General features: G+C 46.7%; 2 protein-coding genes across 3 annotated transcripts in view; one reads left to right on the forward strand and one right to left on the reverse strand.

Moving 5' to 3' along the window:
• Positions 1-8633, reverse strand: part of ARHGAP35 (Rho GTPase activating protein 35) — a 109598-nt gene extending 100965 nt beyond the window's left edge. Inside the window, exon 1 of one of the 2 annotated variants that reach the window (XM_074369362.1) lies at positions 7752-8587. The gene's annotated coding sequence lies outside the window, so the exon portion shown is untranslated. Of the gene's footprint in view, positions 1-7751 lie in introns of both variants that reach the window. The other variant, XM_074369363.1, reaches the window with a different exon arrangement.
• A 7095-nt stretch (positions 8634-15728) lies between these two features.
• Positions 15729-23681, forward strand: AP2S1 (adaptor related protein complex 2 subunit sigma 1). The gene is made up of 6 exons (XM_010946859.3): positions 15729-15743; positions 16178-16363; positions 18853-19002; positions 22659-22772; positions 23030-23089; positions 23297-23681. The coding sequence occupies exons 2-6, from the start codon at positions 16361-16363 to the stop codon at positions 23396-23398; spliced, it is 429 nt and encodes a 142-aa protein (XP_010945161.1). The 5' UTR covers positions 15729-15743; positions 16178-16360; the 3' UTR covers positions 23399-23681.
• Positions 23682-23889: the final 208 nt, after the last annotated feature.

The raw sequence follows: 23889 nt of genomic DNA on the forward strand, positions 1-23889 counted from the left end.
GAAAGTTCACATCAGTTTGCGTGCCTGACAGGCCCATCATGTCACAGCAGTGACCACTACCTATTTCCTTTTAATTCCCAGTAAACAGAGAGACCCCCAAAAATCTGGAGTTACAACACAAATAGGGAATATCTGTTACTACACAAAGCTTTTGACAGTTGTAATTTGTATGAGATCACCGTTATCCCATTTGATATCAGACATGTTATCAGACATGTTATCTTGAATAAATTTGGAAAAGTTATAAATATCATCCTACACATTCACATTCATATATTAAAGTCATGACTTAAGTGCCTTACAGATAGACTCTTAAATAGTCTCCAATGTATTAAGAATTGTGTGGAAAAATGGGGGAGGCTGAAGTAGTAGAGTGTGTGCTTAGCATGCCCCAGGTCCTGGGTTCAATCCCCCGCACCTCCATTAAACAAACAAACAAGCCTAATTACCCACCCCTCCCGTCCAAAAAAGAAAGATACCACAAAAGCAGCATCCACCAGCCTTCCACCTACAAACTTAACAAGCATTTTTGAAAAATAAAGACCTAGTGATATCTTTTATCCCCAAGCATTTAGGTACACTATTCCCAGTGAAACAATTCCCTTGAAGTGAAAGCCACTCTAGCTGAAGATGCTGATTTCAAGAATCTAATAATCTTGTATTAATGCAGTGCTGACTTTCATTTGTACACAATCAATTTGTTACTGAACAAAGAATCCTTTTTAATTGCCAGTGGCAATTAACGATAATCATTTTCCTTTGTCTTATTCCTAAGTAGTGCAGGCTGTAATAGATGAAGCCTGGGTTTCGACCTTTTTTTTAAATAGAGATGGAGAGAAGTACCATGCAACAATTTTTTTTTTACACTTCAGGAGGCTATTAGCTGTAGCTGGCCAACATTCTTGCACCCCAACATTATTTAATAACTTTTTGAATTGCAATTTTTAAAAAAAGCATTATAGGGAGCTCTACACAAATAAGTCAAGAGGCAAGCGTATTTTTAATCTGTACATTTCTACGTGCTTAGAAAGTTTTCTCAGAAGAAAATCTGAGAAATTAGGACCTGTTCAGATACTTTTCTATTTGCCAAAGAAAATACAGATTTAAGATCATTATATGACCAAACATTTCTTTCTTCTTTCTGTTGGACAAATTTACTTACAGTTCTGTTATACCTGGGTCTGAATCCAGGTCAGAAATGAAATGCTCAGCTTTTTCAATATACTGTACTGACTAGAAAGACAAGCTGGTATATGTGGCTGTAGATTCTTTTGAAAAGAATGGAACCTAATGTGTGCTCAGTCTCTGAATATGAATATCTTTAAGATTAATACAGGACTGACTCCCAAGGAGCCAGAAACTAATCAGAATAGTCTATTCAACATTTACCTCCCTCACCCCATTCCATATTATATGTATAGTTAATTATTTATAACTGACTACCAATTCCTCAGGGGACGGAACTATAGGTTATTCTTATATCCCAGTGAGACAAGACTATCTAATAAAATAAACATAAATTTCTGAATTAGACAGACATGGATTTATAACACAGCCCTACCACTTATTAGCTGTGTGGCCCTGCTCAAGACACTTAGGAAATATGCGTGTATGTATGTATAGGGATTAAATGCTGACCAGGAGGGCATGCCATCTAAGAGTTTCAAGCCTAAAAATGGCCATTATAGTCAGTGCACACATCTCCCCCACTGTGCCCCCCCCCCTAAAAAAATGGAAAAATGCTTTGGCACCAGCTTGGCTTCAATTAGCATGTATGTAGTGGGGGCCTACTATGTACAAGGTATGGTGGGAAATCATTGGAAATAACGAGTATAACCCCTTTGTTTTTCTAAAGAAGAAAATGCAGTCAAGAGAGGTGAAAATGATTTGGCCAAAGTCACACAGCAGTAAGCTGTAGAACCTAGATTTTCTTATTATCAATTCAACATTCTTTATACCATAGGAAGCTGTCTCTCAATTGTTCAACTTTGATTACCAAGTGCAAATATTATAATAGTGATGAGTAAGAGAACATTTTCCAAATAAGAATGCAGAGACACTAGGAGAGCGAAAAAAGTATGAAATACCTATACTATATAGATGCATAATGCAATTGTCACAACTGCCACAAATTCATAAAATGAAAATGTTCAATCAATAAAGGAATGAGACAGGCAAATCTGGCTATTTTCAACTAAAATAAATATTACTTTCCTATGATGATGCTTCATGGCTGAAAGGACCTGGTTCTCTGCTAATATAACAACTTCATGGTGTTTCTTAATATCAGAGAAGCAAGTAAATGAAAACTAGACTGACAGATGCCAAATATTATTTTTAAGAATTTTTCACAGATGAAGCCCAATAAAGCACTGTATCAAAAATGAAACAAATTAATTTTCAGGAAGATGAACATAAATGATTTGTTTGCATTTCTTAATACCAGCAACTGAAGCGCTACTGCCATTGCTATTTGAGAGAGCCTATGTCAACAGTGACTCAGCCTGAAAAATTCCACATTGTTTTTAAGAGATACATGGTTTTAGTTATGTAGCTGATACACTCTGGATGCTCCTTTCTCCCCAAATTACAAACTAATCTTCAACCAAATAGCTGAAAAAGAGGCAAGAGTTCATTTTATATTTGAAAAAGCATGCAACAAAGGTAATGCAATTCATTCTACTGCATCTCCCAGGGAAAGAGCCCCCTTCCCTACTCTGGGCCAATTCTGTGTTACAGGATTTGATTGAGGTGGGGGGCAGCGGTTAAAAGTAGCACCAGGAGTCTGGTCCCACTCCCAGCTCTAACATGGTATGTGATCCAGGACAAGGATCTACAATCAGAACTGGATGGCACACAAGACTTCAGGCTAGGAATGTGAAGCCCAGAGAGGTGAATGCGCTTTGTCCAAGGTTCCATCTAATTAGGTTAAGGCCAGAAAGTCTCCTGCCTGTACGCCCTGGACTCTTTCAACTACGACAGGAAGCCTGTCACCATGCTACTAGCAAGCCTTCCATTTCCCCATCTGTAAATGAGAAGACTAGACTAGGTACAGATCTTCAAACTATTGCTTGAAACCCAAAGGATTTCTGCTAGTTACCGTCCCTCTTTAAGCAGAGAATCTCCAAGTTAATCTATTTCATAAACCGTGAAAAAGAAATTTTAAACAACTGAACTAGATGATCAATAAAATGTCACACTGACTGGATATACTAACACACTGTTTAGACTGCTACTTGGTGAATGACAATAGTTGAAGCAGATCACAGGAAGGCCCTACAAGAGACCTAACACCTCTCGGAACACCACAGCAGACCAAAGAGGGGAAAGCAGACAAGACCAGAGGGACATGAACAACCACTCTCACCTTTTCAGTCTCCAATGTATCAACCTGATGTGTTTCCTCATCACATCACATACTGACCAAATACCTACGAGGCTACAGTTTACAATCAATCATCTGTGCAACCCTCACTCCTCCCACACTGTCTTTGCCAAAAGTCACCATCAGGCCCATGGATCTGCACATAGAAAACTTCTTCCATGTGTCCAGTATCAACAGGAATGACTATTTTGATTTTTTATTGTCCCAAATGCTTTGACCTTCATCATACCAAGAAAAAAAAGGGGCAATAGGGAAGGAAGAGGGGACACAGTCAAAAAGAAAGGTTAGTATAAAAAGATAGGAACTTTAATCAGACCAGTTACATGGAGATTTTCTAGGCAGGGCAAGGAACAACTGAAGACATGTTACTAGGTTAAAAACAGTTGTCTGTCACCATCGCCTGCTCCACACCCCACCCCCAACTGGCATATTAATTGTTCCAGAAGGCCAAGGCTACCACCTTAGATTTCTGTTGCACCCAATTCCATCATGAAAGCAAATGTTGATACAGGAGCTGGAGACTCTGCTACTATCAGAGAAATCTGACAGTCTTTGGAATATCAGTTACCAGTTTAGGAAGAAAAAAACAGCTCTTTGTTCTTATGTTTCCTCTCTTCCTATTATGTAAAATAAACTTAGGCTTTCAGCATGCAGAAACTTTCTATGCTGTCAGCAGTATTAAAACTCTGGAACACAAATTTAAGTGGTTCTGCATACACAATTGTTTTTATTCTTAATTAGATGGCACTTCCAAGTTATGAATAAAAACAACTATTTATACCAACATGGGAGACATAAACTCAAATAAATTCAGAGAATTAATCATGATCATCACAAGGCCAAAATTCAGAAATTAACAGAAATGAACCAAAATTCTTAAAGTCAATAATGGTGAAAGCAAATGCCATTGATAATTAAAATTATCAGACTCTGCTTGTCACAAAATTTAAAGTCCTAAGAACTCAGAAGGTAAAGGAGCCATACAGATCTACTATCCAGCCTCCTTCACTGTCTTATGTACAAATGCCCTAATATTTGATGAGTCAATGGTCCATTTCTGTAGATGATAGTGCATGTTCTTTATTTCAAATGTGTTCACAGAGAACTACTTCTAAATAAGTGCTGAAGTAAACAAAGTTTGATCATAGCTCAGTTAAGAAAGTCCTTCCAGTAAATTCTCCTTCACAGCTGGACGGCTGTTTTAATATGCAATTGACCTGGGCCACAGGGGGAAAAAAATCAGGAGGTTGATTTACTTAAGAAATAAAATAAATAAACCTAGAACATGCAAAAGGTTCTCTCTCCCAAGTTAAGGAAGGAAAATAGTTGGATGATTTTCTGTAAAAACCACCTCTTCCTCTGAATGAATTTCCTAATCCCCACCCCCAACATAAGATCATTGAAGAAAGCAGCTGAAGGAAAGGTGGCTAAGGTACATTTCCCAGGAAATAAACCAAAACCCCAACCATATCGGCCATTTCCTGACACCCATTTCTCACTCTATCAAATGGCCTGGGTAGTGCCAGGGCCCACCCACATACTCCTGATACAGCAATGAACCTTCTCCCTTTCCCAAATTCAGCGTGGATCTGCCTAGAGGCATTCCGCTCCTGTGGCTGGGAACGCCAGCAATACCAGAGGGCAGAAATCTGAGTGACACTTGGCACTCTCTCTTTCAACAAACAATCACAAAGGCCTTTCCAAACCCAGGCCCTCACTATTCTGAAGACCAGGAAGCTGAATTCTTCCGGGAGCAGAGGTGAAAAAAAATAAGCCCACCCTCCCCAACCCTTCCCGGAGGTCACACAGCAAACCAGAGACCATTAGGGAAGGCAGCTTCTGCAGACCTAGAGCAGTAAACCCTAAGTGCGGCCATAACCTCTGGTGGGATTGGGAAATACTTGAGAACTGGCATTTCCTCAGCCAAGGATAAAACAAAAATATACTTGTCAGCTGGAAAACAAAAAACAAAAAGCACACTCCAAAGTTCTCCCAAGCGGTGCTGGCTTGGAGGTGGAAGACGGTATAACTGTCTCTTTATAATAGCTCAGAGGAGGGAGGGAAAGTGAGAAAGAGATGACAGACCTGTGAGCAGCCGCACTCTCCTTTTTTGAAGGACACAAAGCTACAAAGCCCAGGGATCCAAAGGGTCTGGGGAACAAAATGGGAGTGGGAAAGAAAACTGGGCAATGGGAAGAGATCCACTCCCATCACCATAACCTTGGTAGAAGTGGGGGAAATAGGGAAGACACTCCCAGACTCCAGAGAGCAGTAACCAGTCAACCAACCTTCACCTATTTATCCAGATCTCACAGGATCCCTTGAGATAAAACCCTCAGGGTCAGCATGCTGAGAGAATCTGCAGTCTAAATCAGAGCCTGGAGAGTCCGAGGCCCAACCGAGTCCCTTCTTCAAAGCTGAGGGATGGAGACTAGAGAAAGGCACATCTGAAGAGGGAAAGCACTCAGTGGAGAATGGGCGGGTCAAGGAGGGGGGAGCTGGGAGAAACAAGTCTGATTGGAACTAAACGGGAAGGAGTCTAGCAGGATACAAGAAGAAAGAAAAAACAAGGAAGAAAACAAGGCAATGAAGTACAGAACTGGGAGAGGGACACCAAAAGGGAGACTCTAGCCAAGAACTGAGGCAGCTCCAAGAGGGAACTGGGGTAATGACAGGTAGGAATGGTTGAGAAAACATCTCTATACTAGGCAGAGTTGGAAAAGAGACTCAAAAAACAGGTTAAGAGGCAGGGCAAAAAAAAAAAAAGGACAAATACGAGAAAGGAGAGGGGTAGCTGAATCAAAATAGTGGGGAAAGAGAAGATAAGGTGGAAAACTTAGAATTGAGAGGCAATAGAGGTGCGAGGCAGCTACAAGATAACCAGGGTAAAAGAGGATGGTTCCAAGAGGGGACAGCAGTAGGAAAGTTGAAATGGGTCCAAAAAATTGGTGAACAAATGGACAGCTCCGAAAGGGGCAGAGCTGAGAGGAAAACATTAAATAGAGAGAATGGGGCAAAACAGAACAAATGAAAGGGCAGGTGCAAAAAGCATTTGGGGCAGGTATGAGATGCAGTATGGGAAGGAAAGGAGCTACGGATCAGACAGAAATTACCAATGGTTTGGTGAAGTAAAAGGCAAATCCAAGAAGGACCAAAATGGAGAGAACAGGATTCGGCAACAGAGGAGGCTGTAAGCAGGTCTTAAGCTGTTAAGAACTGAAACAGAGACAAGTCAAAAGAAGGGGGCGCAAATGAATGGAACAGCTTATAAGCTGGCCAATAAGGAGGTGGAGAGAAGAAGAAACCGCAAGGAGAATATTGGAGCACAACTGGCAACTGCATGGCATGAGACTGCGGAGAGACTGAGTTAGGGAGAAAGGTCAGAGAAGTGAGTGGTAGAAATGAGAGAGCTGCAGAGTCAGAGAAGGGGGAGGAGGCTGCTTCGTGGAAGGCAAAGTCGGAAAGCAAGCAGGTTGGAGGGCTCAGCGAGATCTGAGATTGGACGAGGGGTAAAGTGGAGAGGCAGAAAGGTCTGGAAGGGAGGAAAGGCTCTGAATGGCAAACGGGAGCAAGATCTGAGTACGGGAGGAGGCAAGCAAGGTGCAGCCGAGTCCGAGAGGGGGCAGGGGACTGAAGTGAGGCAGACAAGGGTCAGAGAGCCCAGGGGTGCAGCAGGTCTTGTGACTGGGCAGTAGGGCCCAAGAGGGAGGTGGAATTAAGTCCAAGAAAAAGACATGAGGGCAGCAGTGTCAAGACGAACAAGGTCTCGTATGGATCTCCAAGGAGGTGGAATCGCAGGTCCTAAAGGGACAGCTCCTGAGGGTGCAACAGAGGAGGGTAACACTAGATGGGTCAAAGAAGGGGACAAATCCAGGGTGGTGAGAGTAGAATCGTATAAGGCAAAAGGGTCACGAATATCAAAGTGGGGGTCTAGAATTAAGAGATGCGGAAGAGTCACGAAGAAGGTGGGTCCCATGAGCACTGCAGAGTCCAAGAGGGGCGAAGGGCATTACTGAGGGGCGGAAGAGACGCAGAATTGGGAGCAGAGTGGCTGAAGTGAGGGGGTGGGGGACCAAGGCAGACACCGAGATCCCAATGGGTTGGAAGGTGGGGGCAGACGCGGCGACGGCAGGGCTGGGGCGGGCAGGGGCAAGTCCGAAGGGCAGGCGGGCCCCGGCGGGCCGGGCCGCAGCGCGAAGCGGCGGGGGCGCCGGGGCCCAGGGGACTGGGGGGCCCTCCCTCCCCTCCCCCTCCGGCTCCTCCATTGTTCGCGGGCTCCGGGCCCCGCGGTCCCCGCCTCCCCCTGGACCCCACAGCGGGGCGGCGCCCGGCCTCGCCGCCGGGGCCCGCGAGCTCGCGCACTCACCAGCTGGGCGCCCTCAGCGCGGCCCCGGCCTCCGGGATCCCAGCAGCGACGACGGCGGCCCCGGCGCCATGTTCTGCTGCTCTTCGTCCAGCGGCGGCTGAGGCGGCGGCGGCAGCTCCGGCGGCGGGGGGCCGGGCGGACCCTCCCTCGCGGGCTCCCTCCTCCGCCTCCTCCACCTCCTCCTCCCGCCGCTCCGCTGCTCTCCCTCGGGGCGGGGGGCGGGGAGGGGAAGGGGGGAGGGGCGGGAACCAGGGGGAGGGCGGACCAGCCTCGCTCTCTCGCTCCCTCCCTCTTTCGCAATGGCGGCGGCGGCGGCGGCGGCGCCTCCTTCCTGCGGCCGCCGCTCCCGTGCGCGCGCCCGTTGCTACTGCGCGTGCGTGGCGCGGGGACCGTTGAAGGGGGATAACGGCCCCCGAGCGCGCGCTGCGAGGGGATAACTGGCGCGAGGCAAGGGAGAAGCGAAAGCGCGTGCGCGCCCCAAAGGCTCACTGCCACCGCGGCGGCCTGCGTCCTCCTGCGTCCAGGGAACGGGCGCGGGGGATGCAGTGCGCGTGCGCCCCAAGAAGGTGCTGCTACTGCGATAGCTGCGGCGCGAGACTAAGCGCGAGGGGACCCGCGACCGAGCAGAGGGAATTGGGTGGGCAAGTGCGCGTGCGCAGGAGGGGCTGCCAGCCGCCGCAGCTACTCGCGCGAGGCGGAGGGAGTGGCCCGCGGCAGGCGGGCGCGCCCGTGTTTGCGCGCGCCTGAAGCAGCCGATGCCCACCTCGCGCTGGCTCTTGGAGAAACCAGAAAGGGAAAGGCATGGCCCAGCTTTGAGGGCGGAGGCGAAGGGCGCGATCCCGCTCGCGCGGGACCTGACCAGCCAATGAAAGGCAAGGGGAGGTGGGTTTGCCGCGCGAGCCGCAGCCCCCGGGATAACGGAGGACGAGAGAGGGAGCGACGTAACGTGGGGCGGTGGGGAGGGGCTGAGGAGGAGGGAGCGCACCCAGTGAGGGAGTTGATTGGGGAACACGAGGAGGCGTGGCCCGCCTTAGACCAATCCAAGCCTCGCAATTCGTCGTTCCGGAAGAATGGGCGGGGCTGAGGAGCGCGTGCTCTTTTCCCTGGCAGTGAAGAAAATCTGCAGGCATTACGCGCGTTATTACAACTTGCTCTGGGTTCTGTGATCACCTGATCCCGGGAGAGGGGCGAGGGCCTGGTCCCTTGTGTAGCCCTGGCCTCCAAGTCAGCATTGTGCAAATGACTGCAAATCAAATGTCAGTTCGGGTCCCCGGAGGGGAAACAGTAGTGATGGGAAGGAGCATCGCTGTAACCCTTGAGTTCCTGTGAATTGAAGAGGGGTTCCTCTGGGACCCCTCCGGAAGTAGGAACCGTGAAAGATGAACGTTCTGGGAACCCTAGTCAATATTTAAGGAATGCATGAAGAAAGTCTATGCTGCTAATTGCATTTTTAGTTTCTTTACTCAGTCCCTCCATCTAAAAAGTGGAGTGATGATCTTACCTGTTTAGTAAGGTTTGTTGTGAGAATTTAATGAGTTACGTTTGTAAAGTGCTGAAAATCATGCCTTGCTCTATAAACGCTGATAAATTACACGCACTCAAGTTTAAAGCATCCCGTTAAATAAAGTTTTTCTAATTACTGATTAGGATTGGTTTCATTCACACACACACCTTTTTTTAAACTTAACACTTTAATGCATGAAATTTGATTTTTAGACGTTCATGTTTTTTAAAGTTTGTTTTTAGCACTGTGGGCTAAACAAATCCAGTGTGTGGGCCAGATTTTCTTTAGGCTGCCACTGCAAACCCTGGTTTGTAAGTGATTTTGAGATCTACCACTTGAGAACACCAGAAAGACAGAAGAAAGGACATTGGATTCCCCTACTTCAGATTAATATGTGTTTATAACTCCAATGCAGTGTTCTAGGTCCTTCCAAGCTTAGGAAAATTTGTGAACTGCCAGCACCTAGAGAAGAGAGAAGACTGGGCTCACTCGATTCAGATACTCATCTCTCCTTATTCTGGAGCAAGTCAGTTCTGCCTTATTCATTTAACTCTCAATTGAAGTCACTTCCTCAGCGTGGTCTCCCAGATTTGGCCTGACGCCTCATACTTTGATAAAAAATGGGCACTTTCTGCTAGGCAACATTCTAAAGCACTCACTTAATCCTTACAACACCTTACAAATAGGTTAAAGGTATTATTATACTTAATTAAGGCACAGAGAGGTTACACAGCTAGTGAGTGGCTGATAGGAGACTCAAACCTAAACAACCAGGGTCAGATAACTATGCATCAAGTACTTCTTCATAGCACTCCATCAGGGGTTGAAGTTCTGTACTGACATCATTATCTTATGTGTGAGTCCTCTGAAGGCAGAGACTTTGGCTAGTTCCTCAGTCTGGCAAATGGCCCACACTAAATACTTGTTAATGAATAAATGAGTGAATCCAATGCTAAACAAAGGAGATGATAACTGGCACTGGGGCATGGTAGCCAAGACAAATTCCTTGTTCAATGACTAATCCCTACCCCTCTTTCAGATATTAGCTTAGCTGTCCCTTCTTCTGAGAGGCCCTCCCTGATCTGCTAGCCTGATTAGGCACCTCCTCCAGGCTGCTACGGCCCTTTTAGGTCCTCCAACCAAGCCCAGGCCACCCTGGGTTGTCCCTAATTCGTGGTAAGTCTTTCTCTCTCACTGGACTGAGTCTCTTGAGGACAGGGTAGGGGCTGGCTCAGTCACCGTTGATGCTCCTAGCACGGGTCCAGGCACAAAGCAGGGACTCAGGCAGAGTTTCCCTGGCTGGAGGAACAGAACCATCAAGGAGGGCCTTCCTAACTGCATTTCTTTCCAATGCACAGGAGGGCGGGTGTTAGCTGAGCAAGCCAACCACAGGAAGCAGGCTTCCCTGGGGGCAGCCGCCTCCGCGAACCCGGCTAACCTCCATTGCAGGATAAATAGACAAGCGAGTAAACAATTAGCCGACAGAGTGAAGTGCCGACTGCCGGCCTGGGACACTGTCAAAATTTCCAAGCATGGCCCTGGAGGGCCGAATAGCTAGGACTGGGGGTCACACGAACCGTGGAGCTGGAGTAGATACGAGGCGGGAACTGGACCCGAATCGGGGAGATGCACAGGCAGAAAAATCCACAGAAGAGTTTTTGAAAAGAGGGTAAAGGTGCTGGAGCATATTCTCTCTCCATTCCTCAGAGTCAGAAATCAGAGAGAGGGTGGGGACCAGATCTGCGCTTAGCCAAGGAGTCAGTGAGCTCACAGCGCCGCCTACAAACCGAGCTGAGGAAGCTTCTGCTAGCTGTTGCTGCAGGGGATGTCCTAGAGAAGTGAACTCTTCTGCCATTGGCCGCAAGATCAGCCAATCACAAGGAAGGCGGGGATGCCTGGATTCCCTGCAGAATCCCAGGGTTTGGCCAGTGCTTGACACTTAGTGGACACGCACCATATGTCGGATGGATGGATGGATAGATGATGAACCTCCCAACTTCCATGAATTTTAAAAGTAGAATTATAACATGCATACTGAGAAATGCACAAGTCACACATGTGTACAGCTCGATGAACAGTCACAAGAGAACACATCCCTGTAACCAGAACCCAGATAAAGAAAAAATGTGACCAGTCTCTGAGAAGCCCCCCTGTGTCCCCTTTCACTCACTCCCCTCCCGCACAAGAGACCCTCTATCCTAATTTCCATGCCTGTTTTAGTTTACTTTTGCCTGCTTTAATACTTTTTATAAAGGGGATTGTACAATAAGTGGCCTCTTTTTATCAACATAGTTTGTTGCATTCATCCACGTTACTTTGTAGAGATGTAGATCATTCATTCTCAGCGCTGTGAAGTATTCCACGGTGTGACGGAACTACGATATGTTTATCCATTCTACTGTTGGTGAGCATCTGGGTAGTTTCCACTTTTTGGCTATTGTGAATAGTGCAGCTCTGAACAGTCCAGAACGTGACTTTTGGTAAATATTTGCGCTCATTTCTGCTAGGTATGTAACTCAGAGTGAAATTACTGGTCACAGGATGTGCATGTGTTCTCCTTTTTCAACCAGGTTCCCAAAGAGGATATACCTACTTCCATCCCTGGAGACGTGCACAAGAATTTCAGCCGCTTGCTCCACAGTTTCCCAAACACGTGTACTGTCCATCTTTTTAATTTTGGCCATTCTAATAGTGGTGTAGTGGTATCCCACTGTGGTCTTAATTTGTCTTTCCCCAGTGATAAATGAATTAATGAGGTTAAGCATTGTTTCGTATGTATATATACATGCCATTGAATAGCATTTTTTGTGAAAATGCTATTTGAATCTTTTGCCCATTTTTCTATATTTTATTTTAATTATTTTTAATTACCAATAATATATGAATTTCTTCTCCTCACAAAAAATTTAAAATACCCCAGATAAGATGCAGTCTCCTTGGACAACCCAACCATATACCCTGGTCTCTCCAGAAGTGTGTTTTCTTCCAGACCTCTCTATACACTTGCACTAATGCAGTATAGTATAGTGGCCAGAGGCATTAACTCTGGAGCCAAAATGTCTGAACTAGAATCTCAGCTTCACAAATTCCAAGCTGTGTGACCTTGGACAAGTTACTCCTCTGTACCTCAATTTCCTTATCTGTAAAATGGAGTATATAATATTGGTACCTACCTCACAGTGTTATTTTGAGGTTTCAATAAATGAATTTCTTAGAAAAATTCTTAGAACATAGTACCACGGTGCTGATAGGGCCTATTGAGTTGTAAAGTTGTTTGTTTTTTAACATAAATCATATAACTTTTTATTGTAGTAAAATTAACATGAAACATCACTTTAACCACTTTTATGTATACAATTCAGTGGCATTCAGTACATTCATACTGTTGTTCAACTATTACCACTAACCATTTTCAAAACTTTTACATTATACCAAACTGAAGCTCTGTACATATCAAACAACAACTCCCCTTTTGGCCTCTCTCCCATGCCCCCCACCCCTAGCAGCCCATATATTTTTTTTAATGGAGGTACTGGGGATTGAACCCAGGAGTTGTACATGCTGAGCATGCGCTCTACTACTGAGACATTTCCCTTCCCCACACAACCCATATACTGCTTCGACCTCTGTAAACTTGTCTGTTCCAGATAACTCATGTACTTTCATGTCTGACTTGTTTCATTTAACATAATATTTTCAAGATTCATCCATGTTGTAGCATGTATCAGAACTTAATTCCTTTTTAATGTTGGATAATATATCATATTTTGTATATACTGTATTTTGCTTATCCATTTAGCTATTGGTGGGCATTTGGGGTTTTGGCTATTGTGAACAATGCTACTGTGAACATTGGTGCACAAGTATGTCTTTGAGTTCTTGTTTTCCATTCTTTGGGTATATATACCTAGAAATAAAATTGCTGAATTATATGGGAATTCTATGTTTAACTTTTTTGAGGAGCCACCAAACTGTTTTCCACAATGGCTGCACCATCTCACTTTCCACCAGCAATAAATGAGGGTTCCAATTTCTCCAACTTCTTGCCAACACTTGTTATTTTCTTTGTTGTTGTTGTTGTTTTGATTTTGATGATAGCTATCCTAATGGTTGTGAAGTAGTGACTCATTGTGGTTTTGACTTGCATTTCCCTAAGGACTAGTGATGTTGAGCATCTTTTTGTGTGCTTATTGGCCATTTGTATATCTTCTTTGGAGAATATCCATTCAAGTCCTTTGCTCATTTTTTTTGTGTGTGTGAGTGGAGGTTATTAGGTTTATTTATTTATCTATTTTTTTTACATTTTTTTATTGAGTAATAGTTATTTTACAATGTTGTGTATTTATCTATTTTTTAATGGAGGTATTGGGGTTTGAACCTAGGACCTCATGCATGCTAAGTATGTGCTCTATCCCTGAGCTAGCCCCACCCCCATTATAGCTTTTTCGTAGATATGGAAGTTTTCTATATAAAAAATTGGAGAGAAATAAAAAGAAAAATCAAATGATACAATGTGTAGGTATCACTATGCAGCTTCCTTTGTTTCTCCAACAACATGTCTTAGTGATTGTCCATATCAACTCATAGAGATCTCTTTCATTCATCTAAACTCCTACATCATATTTTATGTGACTGCATTTGAACTAGTTAGCTTTTCCCCTACTGATGCATATTTTGCCTCTTTCCAATTTGTCCCTATGATGAGCATGCTGTAATGACATCCTAAAGGAGAGAGTCTTTCCATGGTCCATACTAAAGTGAAAGTGCTGGAACTGGTCCTTTCTGTCTAAATCTGCAGAATATCGCCTCAGACTCCAAACCACCCAGGCCGTAAGATTCTTGACAACAGACACAAAGTCTGTTCCCTGCTTGCGCACTTTGCCTAATGCTGTCCCCAATTCTTTAGTGAGGCCAGCTGCCTCTGCTATTAGAATGATGGTAGCCAGTTCTCCAAGATGGATCACACTGATTCTTGCCTGATAGATTCAGATCCCCTCCTCCCACCTTGGATAAGGCGGTTCTGTGTACCGATAAGATACTGTAGAAATGACAGGGTGTGACTTTTCAGGCCAGCTCATAAAACACATTACAGCTTCTGCCCTGCCCATTCTTGGGTCATTCATTCTGAGGGAAAACAGCTGCCACATGACACTCACATGTCCTTGTGGAGAGGGCCACCTGGTAAGGAACTGAGGCCCTGCCTACAGCCAGCATTCATCAACCAACCCTATGAGTGAGCCACCTGGGGAGGGAGGTCTTTCAGCCCTAGTCAAGCCTTCAAATGATTGCATTCCCAGCTGACATCTTGACTGCAGCCTCATGAGAGACATCAAGTTAGAATCACCCAGGTAAGCTGCTCCCAAATTCCCGACTCATAGAAGCTGTGTGAAATCAGAAATACTTATTGTTGTTTGCTCAGTAATTTTTATTTATTTGCATATGTCATTTACGTCTGTTTCCCTCGCTAGAACACGAAGGCTGTCAGGTTGGAAACAGTGTCTGTTTTCTTGGTAACTGTTCATTCATTCATTCAGCAAATGTTTGTTGAACACCAGACTTCTGCCAGGCACTAAGTTGAGCATGGAGATCAGGACTGGGACCCAGGAGAGGCAAGCCAGGTTCTCACTTTCAGGCTCATTCAAGAGCTGGGTTAGCATCTAAGAGTGAGTGCCTTTTAAAATTTTGCACCCTGGGCACCTTGCTTACCTGGTCCTGGTCCCAGTCCTGTTGGAGATGGATCAGCACACAAGACAGAAATGATCTCTGACCTCTTTTTGCCCCTACAGTTATTCAATAGCTATGTGTTGGTTCTTCTAACAATACTACACTTTTAATTTACATTGTTCTATGATGCTTTGTTTTTAGTAGGATAAGTCTCCCCTCAGTATCAGTACCTTTACTGAGGGCTTACTATGTGCCACTGTGTTCTAGGGGATGTATATACAGTCAATAGACAGGGTCCCTGCCCTCAACAGCTTATCTCCTAATGGGAGATCCAGATAAGACACACATACACATACACACAAAATAAAATCATTAACAGTTATAAAAGGGCTTAAAAACTCATTCTAACTGCCGATTTAGAGGATTTTAGGGGTGGGAGAGGGGAACTTTTGTATATTAGGTCCTCTATATCGGTCTATGGAGGTGGTGTTTAAACTAAAGGAAGAGGACAGCCATCAAATAAATGGGGGAAGGACTTCCAGGAAACAGCAAGTGCAAAGAAAAGGAGCGGAGGTGGGAAAGCACTTGATCTGTCTGAGTAACTGATAGAAGACAAGTGTCCTCTGGATAGGAAGTAAGAAGACCCCTAATATCTGATGTATGTTAACAGTGAACATTCATGATGTTAACTAATATTTATTGAGCAATTACTTTGTGCCGAGCATTGTGCAAGTACTTTCGAAACTTACGGATGTTTTAAACAACCCTACTGAGGTGACCCTTTGATCATTCCTCTTTTACAGATGAAGAAACTAAGTTAAGAGGTGAGTTGCTGATCCAAAGTCACACAACTAAGAAATGCAACAGCGGGGTATGCACACAGTTCCGATTTCCAAATTCATGCTCTTAAACCACTGTCCGTTTCCCACAGAAAACACTCAACATATTTTAAACAAAGCACTGGGTGAGCAGAGAAAGACAGTTACATTTCTAGCACCCCCAATGCAGTATCTTATTTCAAACAGCAATTCCCAGCCTGTCCTTCTCGTCTTGGAAGGGGAGTAGAAGGAGGACCAATGGAACTGTATTTCCCAAAATGCAACTCTCTCCTAGCTGGCTGTCGAGCATGCCAGGAATTGTAGTCTTCCGAGGAGATATTCTCCCATAGCACCCAGCATACACTTGGAGTCTGAATGGTGTGGTAGGAAAAGGACTGTCGTACAGCATGCTGGGAAAGGGGACCGTCCTTTTTCCCCAGCAGGCCGCCCAGACGAGCGAAACCTTTCTTTGGACTACAATTCCCAGCGGGCTGTGCGCTAGAGGGCGGGCGAATTCTTCTGCCGGAAGTCCGCTCTAGCCCTCGGTCCCCCAACAGCTGCCAGAGCCCAAGCCACCCAGAAGCCGCGGGACCGGGGCCGCCGGGGTCTGGACGGGCGTCGTCATGGTAACGGGGGCGCGCCCACGCTGGGGAGGGGCAAAGGGTGGGTCCACGTGCAGGTTCTCGAGGCTTGGTGGGATACTGACAAGCCCCCCCTGCCTCGGTGCGATGGTCTGGGCCGAGCGCGGGCTCTCGGGATTGGGGCCGATGAGAGGCCGGGGAAGGGGGGATTTGGGCGGTAATCCTGGGCATGGGAGTGTACTGGGGCTCTCCAGGCTAGGGGGTCTCTGGAGACCAGGTGGCAAGGGGAGAGGGCTGTTTGGGACGGAGACACTGGAGATGGCTGGAAGGTTTTGAAACAGGGAGGCAACTCACGAGGCAGGATCTCAGAGGAGGGAAAAAGAAATTGGATGGGGGAGGGGGTGTCCCAAGAGAAAAGCTCTCTGGGAGTGTGGCAGGATAGTTGGAGAAGAATGGGGGACGTTGGAATAGGAGAGGGGGTCTCTTGAGGCAGGAAGCTGACATTGCAGGCGGAGAGGGGGTGCTGGAACTCGGCGGGATACTGCTGATGAGAGAGAATCTCAAGAAGAGACTGGACACTGGAAGTAGGCAACTGTAGGGAATGGGGCTTCAGATTAAGGGAGAGTGTACTATAAAAGGGAGAAGTCTTGGAGTAGGGAGAGGATACTAGAAATGAGTGGGGAGCTATGAAATAGGTCTTTGCAAGAAGAGGGGTCTTGGAGGATAAGGAATAGGCATGGAAGTTTGAGAGATGGGGTTGGGACTTCTGGAGCAAGAACTGGGCATTGGATTTGGTATTCCTCTCGGGGGATGAAGAGACCCGACAGAGCGCGAGGAGACCTGACAGAGGGCACTGAAACCCAGAGAGCGGAAGTCAAAAGGGAACAACTCCAGGATAGGGGGCTTGGAGACAGAGAAGGCTGGGGGGCATCAGAGGGGCAACGATTAAGGCGGGAAGAGACTTCTCGGGATGAATTCCCTGAGGTGGAGAGATTCTAATTGGGAGGAGAAACAGGAAGAAGTGTATGTGGAAATCTGGGGGTAAGAGGCAGAGCTCTCCCTCAGCTCTGTAGGCTTGCTTCTAGCTCTGCTCCCTGCTCCCTCTATGCCCCATATATCCCAGGCTTCGCCCACAGGCTGTGGCTGCCTGGTGTGAGTACCCCCACCCCCACCACATGCCCTGTCTCTTCCTGCCGGGACCCCTGCCCTGCTAGGAAGTGGTTTTCCTTGGCTCAGCAGAAGGGGTTCTTGGAAGGAGAGTGTAATATCCTGTTCCCGTCCAGCTTGATTGGTTGGGGGAGGAGGGATGGAGTGTGTGGAGAATAAGGCTTAGGAAAGAGGGTGGACTCTCATGAAAAGGCGGAGGCTCAGATACTTCAGGGTAAAGGGGTTTAGAGATAAGCCTTTGGACTCCCAGCTCTGCTTTCTGGCTGTGTGACTTCCTCTCTTTGAGCCTCAGTTTCTTCATCTATAAAATGAGTACAAGCACACCTGTCTCAAACAGAACTGGGCCCAAAGGTAGGCCTCCTAGCTAGGTGAATTTGTTTGTTTATTTATTTATTCATTGGCATGCCTGGTAATCTTTAAAATTTTTTTTAATTTTAATTTTTTAATGGAGGTACTGGGGATTGAACCCAGGACATCATGCATGCTAAGCATGCGCTCTACTACTGAGCTATACCCTCCCCTCTCTATGTTTATTAACTCATGCAATAGTCTTATGAGGGAAGTACTTTCATTATGTCCATTATACAGAAGGGGAAACAGGTCCAGAGAAGTTAAGTGACTTGCCCACAGACACACAGTTGGCAGTGCCAGGATTCATTTGGGCTCTAGAGTCTGTGTTCTTAGACACTTGGTCAAACACCTCTCTGTCATAATAGCTAATTTTATTGATTGCTGCATGGTACTATGCTAAGCACTTCTGGGATCAACTTGTTCAGTGTTCATAGTAGCTCTAAGACAGTTGAGCTGGCTTTTCAGAATCATAAATTTCTAAACTTATTTAACCTTAAAAACCCCCAGACATCCCCAGTACCTCCATTAAAATAAACAAACAAACAAATAAACAAACTCAATCCCCTCAATAAATAAATAAATAAATAAACAAATAGACTTAGTTTCCTACCTCCCCCCCCCAAAAAAAACATCCAGACAAGATAGGTCTTGTAAGGAAATTTGTTTTGCCAGTGGGGAATCTGAGGCTGACAGGGGCGGATCTTTAGTTTAAGGCCAGGCCAACAAGAGTTAGTGGAGACTGAGACTCAGCGCCCTAGAACTGACTGCAGAGTTGGTTGGTGGAAGAGAAATCACTCCCCTGGGGCACTACAGGGACCTGCGGTGGAAGCATGTAGCCAGGCCAGCCTGGCTGGGCTCTGAGGAGTGGCCAAGACCCTAGGAAGGCAGGCAGCAGGGACATGGGGACCCTTTCTCCCCTGTGGGGATAGGGGGAGCTGTTGGGCAGGGCCATCCAGCCCTGGGCCACCCTCCCTACCGCTCTCGCTCTCAATTCCTCGTCCCTGTGCTATCCCCAGATCCGCTTCATCCTCATCCAGAACCGGGCAGGCAAGACGCGCCTGGCCAAGTGGTACATGCAGTTTGATGACGATGAGAAACAGAAGCTGATTGAGGAGGTGCACGCCGTGGTCACTGTCCGCGATGCCAAACACACCAACTTCGTTGAGGTGACAGATGCCCCCTCACAGTGCCTCCCACTCCTCCACCCCTGCTTGCTTTTGACCCCTCCTTCCCAGCCTCCTGCCCAACCTCTGATTGAAGTAACTCCTCAGATACTCCTTCCTCCCCACATTCATTCACTCAAAGGCTTTTAGCTTTCTGTCTTTCTTCCTTCTGCGGGTACTTCTCATTGTGAAAAATTTCTAACATACAGGTTACTACAATGAGAGAGAAGTCAACTGGAGACCCATACACCCAACTACCCAGATATCATCAGTATTAAGAGTTTGCATTTTTGCTCTAGCTTTTCCTCTCTTTTTGGCCCAAGAATTATTTTTTGCTGGTGCCGTTTGAAAACTTACTATAAAAATACTCAAACACGTAAGTGTAGAGAATGGTATAACGAACCATCACTTGCTGTGGTGTTTTTATTTATTTATTTTCTAATTGAAATGTAGTTGATTTACAATGTTGTGTTAATTTCTGGTTTACAGCATAGTGATTCAGTTATACGTATATATATATATATATTCTTTTTCTTTTTTTATTATAGTTATTACAAGATATTGAATGTAGTTCTCTGTGCTATACAGTAGGACCTTGTTGTTTATGCATTTTGTATATAGTAGTTTGTATCTGCTAATCCCAAACTCCCAATTTATCCCTCTCTACCTTTCCCGTTTGATAACCATAAGTTTTCTGTGTCTGTGAGTCTGTTTGGTAAATAAGTTCATTTGTATCATTTTTTTAGATTCCACATATAAGTGATACCATATAATGTTTGTTTTTCTCTGTCAAACTTACTTCACTTAGTATGACAACCTCTAGGTCCATCCATGTTGCTGTGAATGGCATTATTTCCTTCTTTTTATGGCTGCATAGTATTCCTTTGTGTATATATATATACCACATCTTCTTTATCCAGTCATCTGTCAGTGAACATTTAGGTCTTGCTGTAGTGTTTTAAATTAAGTTACAGAGATCATGATATTTCATCCCTAAATATTTCAGGAAACATCTCAGAAAATAAACACTTCCTTACATTAAAACAGCATCATCAGGCCTGATAAAATGAATCATACTTCCTTAATATTACTGCTTTAATACCCAAGCAATATTTAAATTTCATGATCATCATCAAAGCTGATTGTTGAAAGCCAGTCAAGGATCTTGCATTGCTTTTGGTTGTCTCTTTGTCTCTTTGTCTCTTTTAGTTGAGATGCCTTCACCTTTAAGTCTCGAGGTATTAACCTGTTCAAGAGACCAGGCTGACCATCTGATAGAATTCAACCAATATTTATTGAGGGCCTGCTGTGTGCCGGGCACTGTTCTAGGCACTGGGGATACAGCAGGGGACATAACAGACATGAGTCCCTGCCCTCGGAGAGCTGACAGTTCCTAGTCGGTAGGAGACTGTTAGTGAAGATATAGTATATCAGGTGGTAATAGGTGCCAGGGAGAAAAAAGAAGCAGCTACTGGGGATGGAATTGCTGGGGTGTGTGCAGCATGGTGGAGGGGTGGGGTGGGATGCAGGTTTAAATGGTTTGGGCAGGAAGTCTTCATTGAAGAGGGGACATTTGAGCCTAGACCTGAAGGCTTTGAGGAGTGAAAGAAAATGGTATCTGAGAGCAAGACATTCCAAGCCTAGGGAACTGTAAGTGCAAAGGCCCTGAGGCAGGAACATACAGGGGCATTCCTGGAATAGCAAGAAGGCCAGAGTGTCTGAGGTGGAGTGAGCCTGGGAGGATGGTAGGAGCAGATGAGATAAAAGAGATGACAGAAGCAGAAGGTTCAGGGCCTTGTGGGCAGTGGTGGTGACTTGGTCTCTTACTCTGAGTGAGACAGAAAGCACAGGAGGGTTTTGAGCTAAGGGGGAACATAAGCTGACTTGACTTAGGCTTTAGGGGCCCCTCTCAGGGGACCACTCAAAAGGGGATCGCTGTGGTCCAGGTGAGAGACACTGGTGACTGGAACCTGCGTGGAAGCAGTGAGGGTGGCGACAAGCTTTTTGTAAGTAGAGCCAACTGCAGAGCCAAGGATTGGATAAGGAGTGTGAAAGAAAACAGGGCTGTCAGTAGGGGGCGCTGTCGTCATCTCAGCGGTACTCGGGACAGCAGATTGAAGTGAAGATCAGCAGTGAGGTGTCTGTTCACATCCCAGCTGAGATGCCTGGAGGAGTGAGGAAAAGGGAGTGGGGACATAAGGGAGGTCCTCTCCCCTGGGGTGTCCTGCTGTGGCACAGTACAGGTCCCACACTGAGTGCTGAAAGTCACAGCACCTGAGGGACCTGGAGGTGGGGTAGTGAGGCCCCAATAGACAGGAGCAGCCAGAAAGGCCAGCTGCTCAGGTGAGAGTGCCTGGCCCTCAGATATTAGGTTCCTCCAAATTGAAGCCCATTCCAATGTCTATTCCTGTGCAGGGCAGTGTTGGGGACACAGTGGTGACAGAGGACAGAACCAGGAGGGTGACAGAAGGAAAGGGAGAATTTCAACAAAAGAGGAGTGCTGCTCAGGGGCAGATCCTGCTGGGGCCACACCAGCTATGACTGTCATTTGGTAATGCCTCCAGATAAAGTTTTCCTGCCCTCTAGGCTTCCTGTCTTGAACCACCCCCTCCAGAGCAGAGGCCTTCAAACATTTGATCATGTATCTGTATCAGTTTAAAAAAAAAAAAAGTAGAGTTAGCATCCTGATATATACTACTAACCCATAGACTATGTGCAGGAACTACTGTAACAGAATTAGAAAACATACTCCAAGTATAGAAATTAACAAAGCTAGGATAAGCTAGGAAAAAAAGGATAAAAACCAGGCACTTGTGTTGGCTTTTGCGGTTGCCACCAGGTGGCGACACACACATATGCCAGACTGAGTTTTTCAGATTTTGGCCAAAGACATGCTTTCCTAGCCAGTCTGCATAGCTCTATCTCTGTCTATTGCTGGGTCTACTTACACATGCATATGAAATTTGAGTCTGCATCACTGGTTCATGCTTATTTATTCCTGCATTTATGTGTTACTGTAGTAATATTTATATGTTGCATTTATGTGTTACTGTAGTAATATTTATATGTATATTACAGTTCAGTTAAAGGCAGGGCTGGGATTGCCTTGGTTACAAGGCATGAGTCTGCACCGCCCAGCACAGAGCCTGCCACACAGCAGGTACTTGGGCATTGTTTGTGGAATGATTGTCTAGATTAATTCCAGGCTAAGGAATTTGACTCTCTCCACAGGCAACAAGGAGCCAAGGAAAGGGGGCTGGATGCTGTGGATACCTTAGCCTCTCTCTTTCAGCCCTGGGCCTTTTGCACAGGCTGTTTCCTCTGCCTAAAGCACTCCTGCCCATCCACTCCTACTCATCCTCCAGCTCTCAGTCTAGATGCCCCCTCCTCCAGGAAGTCCTCCCAGACCCCCAGGTTGGGTTCGCTACCCGCCTCCTCTTGGCTCCCACAGCCCAGCCCTGCTCACTCAAAGGATGACTGTGGGTGAATCTCTTTCTCTCCACGGGACTGTGAGCCCCAGACAGGGACGACCAGGCCACCACTGCGTCCCCAGCACAGGGCCAGACCCAGAGCAGGGTCCACACAGGGAACGAAGGACTAGATGGTTTGGCATCGGGTCCTGGGCACGCCCTGTTGCTGACCGCCTCTCTGCCCCACAGTTCCGGAACTTCAAGATCATTTACCGACGCTACGCCGGCCTCTACTTCTGCATCTGTGTCGACGTCAACGACAACAACCTGGCCTACTTGGAGGCCATCCACAACTTCGTGGAGGTGCGCGGGCGGGCGGGGGCCGTGTCTAGTCTCCTTGGGATGCACCGGCCCTCTGTGCCCTCCCGTTGGCAGCGGGATGGGGGACTCTGTCTTTCTCTGCCCACCTCACTGTTTCCTCTGGTCTCTGTCTTCCCCACCTTCCTCTGTGTTGCTCTGACTTGTCTTTGCCATTTCTCTCTGATGCCCTTTATTCCTATGTGTGTATGTGTGTGTGTCTTTCCTGCCAGTCTCTTACCACCTCTGTCTCCCTCTCCCAGGTCTTAAATGAGTATTTCCACAATGTCTGTGAACTGGACCTGGTGTTCAACTTCTACAAGGTGGGTCCCTGGTGAAGATGAGGATGAGGGAGCCAGGGGAGGGGAAGGAGGAGTGGGCCAGAACCCCACAGCCACCCCAGTGCCTCCACTGAGGTCTGTCCCCTGGCTTTCGGGCATCAGAGCTCCCCATCTTCAAAGATTCAGACCAGCATCCTAGGTGGGTCCCCCTCTCACACCAGGGTCTCCCCTTGACCTCCCTTCGCTCAGGTTTACACAGTCGTGGACGAGATGTTCCTGGCCGGTGAGATCCGCGAGACCAGCCAAACGAAGGTGCTCAAACAGCTGCTGATGCTGCAGTCCCTGGAGTGAGGGTGGGCCATCCCTCCTGCCCCGATCCTTCCCTGGACTAGCCTGCTCGCTTCCCCTTCCCAGGCCGGGGGCCCACCCCAGCCGCCCTCTCCCTCAGCTGCCCAGGAGGAAGGCACCCAGCTGGGTCTGGGCCACAAGGGAGGAGGCTGCACCCCATGGCCTCTGGGCCCCAGATGTGGGCGGAGGCCATCTTGTGTGTACTGAGTAACCATACTGTCATCGTGTGATGCTGTGAGTGCGTGCGTGGAGCCCCCAATAAACCTGTGGTCCCCGCCTGGCCTTATGTCCTCGAGCCCTTACCTGTCTTCCCTAGAAACCATGGGCAACTCCGCATGCCCCACCATCAGTGCGCCAGGCAGTCAACAAACACTCCTCGTGCTCAGTGAGGCAGAGGGGAGGGGCAGGTGCATTCACACCTGCTTCTGCCCGCAGAGAGCCCCCCGAGACTGTAAGGGTGACAGATTTAGACACCAGGCACTTGCGAAAATAAC

The sequence above is a fragment of the Camelus bactrianus genome, chromosome 9 (genome assembly GCF_048773025.1).
Source record: "Camelus bactrianus isolate YW-2024 breed Bactrian camel chromosome 9, ASM4877302v1, whole genome shotgun sequence".
NCBI classification, from domain to species: domain Eukaryota; kingdom Metazoa; phylum Chordata; class Mammalia; order Artiodactyla; family Camelidae; genus Camelus; species Camelus bactrianus.

What these genes read in the sequence shown, in the direction of transcription:
- AP2S1 (XM_010946859.3), top strand. An exon ending in AACACACCAACTTCGTTGAG is followed by an intron (nt 19,003 to 22,658) that starts GTGACAGATGCC and finishes TCTGCCCCACAG; the next exon opens with TTCCGGAACTTCAAGATCAT. An exon ending in CCATCCACAACTTCGTGGAG is followed by an intron (nt 22,773 to 23,029) that starts GTGCGCGGGCGG and finishes TCCCTCTCCCAG; the next exon opens with GTCTTAAATGAGTATTTCCA.